Raw genomic sequence first — 5,393 nt, 5'->3', positions numbered from 1 at the left:
GATCTGTGCTCATTTGCACATGCCACGGCAGTGGCAGCATGGCTGGGTGCATGCTCGTTGGCTGGGGTGAGGCACTGGCAGGCATGGGGATGCCAAACCCCATGACTCATTATTTTTTATATATGTTTTCTGCACATTTTCTGCCTCTGCTCCTTCTAGACAACCCACAATATATATATTGGCTCAGTTGATCATGTACCATAGTTTCCTTAAGCTTTATTTTCTCTTTTTGTTTCTTTTTTCTTTTTGTTTCTCTGACTGGATAATTTCAAATGACTTGTCTCAAACTCACTGACTTTTTCTCCTGCTTGATCAAGTCTGCTGTTGAAATTCTCCATGCAGTTCTTCAGTTCAACCACTATGTTTTTTTTTTTAACTTTAAAACAAATCTCTTTCTTGACCTTCTAATTTTGTTCACATATTGTTTTTCTGATTTCATTTAGTTGTCTATCTGTATCCTCTTGTAGCTCACTGAGTTTCTTTTAGACAATTGCTTTAAATTGTTTGTTGAGCAGTTTGTAAAATTCTTTCCCCTTAAGGTCAGTTACTAGTCCTTTATTTTGTTCTGTTAGTGATATCATATTTCCTTGATTGTTTATGATACTTGTGGTCATGTGTCTTTGGTGTTTGACTTTTTGAACAAGTAGTCACTTATTCCAGTTTTTACAGACTGGCTTTAGCAGATAAAGCCCTTCACCAGTCAGTCATCCAGAGATTCTGGTCAGGCCATCTGGCTTGGTCTTTGGGCAGGCTTGCTGCTGGCATCCTTAAGTGGACCTATTGACTTGGTATACCAGGGTAGGCAGTCACTTCATGAGGGCAGGCCTGAAGCCTGAGCCAGAATAAATCCTAGTTCCTGGAGACCAATCTGGCTCTAAAGCAGGCCTTGAACCCATGTCTTCACGGGTTAGCCAGGCACTAGGACAAATGTAGTATCTGAGTCTCTAGGACAGGTCTGGAGTTTGAGTCTGCGCATACTGGTCTGGTACCTGGAACTACAGGGGCTGGTATGGAGCCAGGGTTAGTGGGGATGGCCTATAGCCTGGGACCATGAATGTCAACTTGCCTCTGGGGTAAATCTGGAGACTGGATCCATGGGGCTAAGGCTGGAGCCTGAGTCAGTGGGGGCTGGCCTGGTGCTAAGGTCTACTGTAATGAGGCTTGATCCTGGGTCTGCTGGAGTATGAGGCCAGACTAGTACCGAGTCCACAGTGGCTCGCCTGGAACTGGGAAGATCCAGAGCTTGTGTCTGTAGGAGCTGGCCTAGTGACAGAAGCCACGGAGGCTGGCCTAGCATCAGGGCCTTGTGCTCAGATGGACCTAAAGGCTTGGGGAGGGTTTGGGATTTGACAGAACTGTATCCTGTGGCTGTGAGTGCCAGTCTGGAGCCGGGGTCTGCAAGTGCTGGCCTGGAGTTGTAGCTGTGGGAGCTATCCTGGAGCTATGGTGGGTCAGAAGGGCAGGTCCACATGGGCAGGCCTGATGTCTAGGATTTCAGGGGTCACCCTGGAGTCTGTGGCTGCAAGTGCTAGCTTGTCCTTGAGGTGGGCTTAGAGTCTTTGTCAGTGGGTGCTGGCCTGTGGTCTGGAGCTATGGGGAAAAGCATGATGCTGTGTGTGTCTAGAGCCTGTGTCTTCTGGGCAAGACTGGAGGCTGCAGTCATGGGGGCTGACCTGGAGCCTGGGGCCACAGAGCCTGGCCTGGCATCAAGGCAGCCTGGAGTCTAAGTCCAAGGGTGTCTGCCTGGAGTCAGAGGCCACTGGGTCTTACTGAGGCAAACCTAGTGTTAGGGTCCATGGAAAACTCAAGTGCTTACTTCACTCTCTTTCCCCAAGTTGAGGGAATGTCTCTCCATGCTGTGCTTACTGAGATTGACATATGGGTGATATAAATAATGTAAAAGTGTTCTTTCTACCCTCTTCGATGCATCCTTTCTTGTTTTTTGCAACATTCAGATGCTTTAATCACTCACTTGGACTTATTAGCTCTGTGAACGTATTTCCATTTTAATGGGTAGTAGTTCAAATGAATGTTTCTGTGAAGGTTCAAGAGCTGGAAAATCCTATCTACCATCCTGCTGACGCCATTCTCTGAGAAGTACTATTCTAAGCACCATCAGAGCCTCCTAAATCTGTTCATGTCACATTGTCAGGTTTGGGCTATGGGAATGGGAGGGCAGTAAGTACATGGGAAAGAAATGACCTCATCTCTCCACAACACAAATCCTACACGAGCAGGACCCATACCCTCATCATAACACACTGGTAGGGATGCACACTTCATCATTTTCCCTAGAGGCCTGGGTGAATAGGGAAGAAGCAAGACCCACAAAGTTTCCTTCACTCGACCACTTTGTCCTTCCCAGGGTATGGCTATGACACTGGCACATACAAGACAAACAAGTGCAGATCTGAAATTTTATTATTGCTCTTTAAAGCCTTAGGCCATATGACAAAATGAAGAGACTGAAATGATAGCGGGGAGGAAGAAACAGAAGGAAGATAAGAATGAGGTGGTCAGGTTGGGGGAATTAAACGAATATTCTCTTCCAGGGTGAGTCCTCACACTGGTCTTATGCCCACGATGAGTTGCACACCAAACACAGGATGCTGATTTCCCTCCTGCACTAGTCAGTGAACTTGCAGACATAGGGTAATCTCACATTACAGTTATAATCTTTCCACCTCAGAAATGCTGGAGAGACAGAAGACATAAATGGAATGGGGCTGAGGAAGCTTGTGAATCCAATGAAGAGGCATCCCAAGTTTTAGCCTAGAAGTTAAAGCCTCTCCCTCACCTTCACCAGTGTCCCAATCCAGGAGAGAGATTCAAAGAAAGTGGAGAAGAGAGGAGATGAGAGAAGACACACTAACATTGTATCTTGTAGCTCAGGAAGATTTTCCGAAGGTCAGAGCCAGGAATGGGGGATGAGATGGAAAACACTGGGAAGAGGCAGCTCCTCTGTTTCTTACCTGTGCTTCTCGACAGGCTCGCACAGTGGCCGGGGCTTGAGACGGTGGAGGGATTTCTCTCCCATGCAAAGTAATTCATCACATCACTGCTACTCCACTCCCAACCATCTCCATTGGGCTCAGTGCCCTGTAGAGTAGAGGAGGTAGCCAGGTGAAGGGAATGGCCATTGCAGCTCTTCTTGCTTGGCCCCTTAGCTGCAACACCTGATTTGCTCCCCAGCATGAGGAAATTTGGTCTGCTATTCCAGATGTTGCCGGTGAGTAGGAACCTCTTCCTTGACTCCTCATTGCTATTGGAAAATTCCAGCCAATAAACACAAGACCTTTGGAACCACTCAAGGTAATATGTTACTTGCAGAACAATAATTGGTGTAGCATTTGTGATTAGCTTGTGAATCTCAAAGGTAATGTCAGTTCTGTATGGGGGCAAAAATTGATCCTATCTTCATTAAGGGTTCCTTCAGAATAGTAGGCAAATACTCCATGAAGTTCAGAGAATTATTAACCCAGCCTCATATGAGAATTATGTAATATGCCTGAGGTAGGCAGATTGATTTTATCTGAAAGATAGAGACCTCCACAGAACTCAGATCTTCAGATGCTTCATGGCCTTCCCTTCCCCCCAATTATTCCCCAGAATCTGAGCTCCAGTGCTCCCTAAAGTACTTCCTGGGCAGGCACCGGGGACAGGGGGTGGGCCTGGGCAACAATAGCACCTTGAGAGGTAACAGAGAGGGGAGGATATACTCGCACCTGTGTGGGGTCATGGAGCCCAATCCAGACGTATGAGTAGCTGTTACTAATGCTCTTCACCAGGGAGGACACGAAGGATCCCTCAGCCCCACTGAGCACAGACACCAGGTTTCCAGAGGGCCGCTTCTGGCAGGCCAGCTTTGAGGGGGACAAAGAGAATGAGAGGGAGCCTGAGACCTGCTGAGGGAGGGCAAGGCAAAGGTAGGTGGGAGGAGGACTGTGTGAAAGATAAGCGTGTTCATCCTCATTCCCAAGGAACTCTCCTGAATGGAGACCCTCCTCCCTCTGAAACCTGTCACCTCCAACCCCACATCTAACCACTCACATCTGCATCTGTCCAGGATTTTGGTGACAAAAACAAGGCGTAGCAGTGGGAGCCATAGGCCTTGGAGCCTTTGGGACAGCGGATCCGTGCAGAGGGCAGTTCCCTCTGGGGTTCTTCACCTGAAGTGGAAGAAAAGGGGGGAGGGTAAAATGAAGAGTGGGGGTTGGGGTGGGAGATGACCTTGGGGAATACCTAGGCCTGTCCCTGGGGAGGAAGACCACATTCCTGACACCCCTTCGTCTTCCCTTATGTTTTCAGAAATTCTTTATCTCAAAATAGCCGTAGTAAATGGAGCACCATCTAGTCTCTTATTACCCTTTCCCCTTATTCAACCATTCAATACTCTCCTCACTCTGGGCTGTGTCTACATTGAGTCCTCCAATCATTGTCCCTCCCCACATCTCATTACTGACCCTCCAGTGTATATTAGAGTCTACTTTCCCACCAGTGTATATTAGAGTCCACTGACTAAATGGAAGCCATCTCATTCCATTGTTAGTGGACCACCATGGAGCTTCCCACTGCAAGTTAACCTGAAGGAAGGAGTGATGATGCAAGAACTGCAGGCAGGTTCATTAGACACCACGTCATTACCTCACATGACACACAGGAGCCTTCCTCCTCTTGTTGGCTCTGAGGATTCATAGGGAACCCAGTGCTAGAGGCAGAGCAATCTCACCTTGAACCTGAGACAGGAGCATGAGGCAGAAAAGCAGCATCCAAGATACGCTAGGCAGGGCCATGGGAGGCATCATAGTGTCTGTGACTTGAGAAGGCAATCAGGAGTCACTAAAGAAAGTGTGGTCAGTGGGAGAACATACAGATACCCTACTGCCTCATGTCTTTTTCCTTCTGTAGTCCCCTAGGACTAAAGTGATCTTGGTCACATCCATCATCTTCTACAGTTCTGAATGAGTTGTGAATCTGTGTACTCTCCCATCCCTGAGGTCTCCCAGGACACCCTTGCTGAATCTCAGAGTTCCTGTGCTCCCTGAGGAAGAGACCCTCCCATGTATTCTCCTGTATCATGTGCAGTAGCTCCTCCCTGGGTCTCATCTTCTCTCAGCTCCCACTTACCTCTCTGGTGGGATATGGTATGGTTTGTCTGGTCAGGAAAGAGTGGGATTTTATAAGAGGATCTGGGGGAGGGACATTGGAGTGAAGAGTGACAATGAGTAGGCAGGACAGGGGTCATGGGGTGGAGTTGGCATGGACTCTTCCTGGCAAAGACTGGGGATTTTCCCAAATGCTGCCTCTTTCCTGTTGGCAGGCCAACACTTTCCCTAGGAAGAGGTGAAGTTTGCTTTTTCCTCTGCATCCTCCTTGTCAAAGGCCTGTGGCAC

At 48.0% G+C, this 5,393-nt stretch overlaps 1 protein-coding gene across 3 annotated transcripts; it reads right to left on the bottom strand.

The window, feature by feature from the left end:
• Positions 1-2,403: 2,403 nt before the first annotated feature.
• Positions 2,404-5,153, bottom strand: LOC100445029 (regenerating islet-derived protein 3-alpha). 3 transcript variants are annotated; one of them, XM_002811847.4, is made up of 6 exons: positions 5,128-5,153; positions 4,730-4,839; positions 4,051-4,169; positions 3,726-3,863; positions 2,973-3,099; positions 2,404-2,694 (listed from the first exon to the last, which is right to left on the bottom strand). In XM_002811847.4, exons 2-6 carry the CDS (start codon positions 4,803-4,805, stop codon positions 2,627-2,629), a joined length of 528 nt encoding a protein of 175 aa, XP_002811893.1. In that variant the 5' UTR covers positions 4,806-4,839; positions 5,128-5,153; the 3' UTR covers positions 2,404-2,626. The 3 variants fall into 3 exon arrangements, with proteins under 3 accessions (XP_002811893.1, XP_002811892.1, XP_054403754.1); XM_002811846.4 differs by having other exon boundaries at positions 4,730-4,816; XM_054547779.1 differs by lacking the exons at positions 3,726-3,863; positions 5,128-5,153 and having other exon boundaries at positions 2,459-2,694; positions 4,730-4,805.
• Between the last annotated feature and the right edge of the window lie 240 nt (positions 5,154-5,393).

The sequence above is a fragment of the Pongo abelii genome, chromosome 12 (assembly GCF_028885655.2).
Source record: "Pongo abelii isolate AG06213 chromosome 12, NHGRI_mPonAbe1-v2.0_pri, whole genome shotgun sequence".
Lineage (NCBI taxonomy): Eukaryota > Metazoa > Chordata > Mammalia > Primates > Hominidae > Pongo > Pongo abelii.
This window is presented reverse-complemented; position numbering and strand designations above follow the sequence as displayed.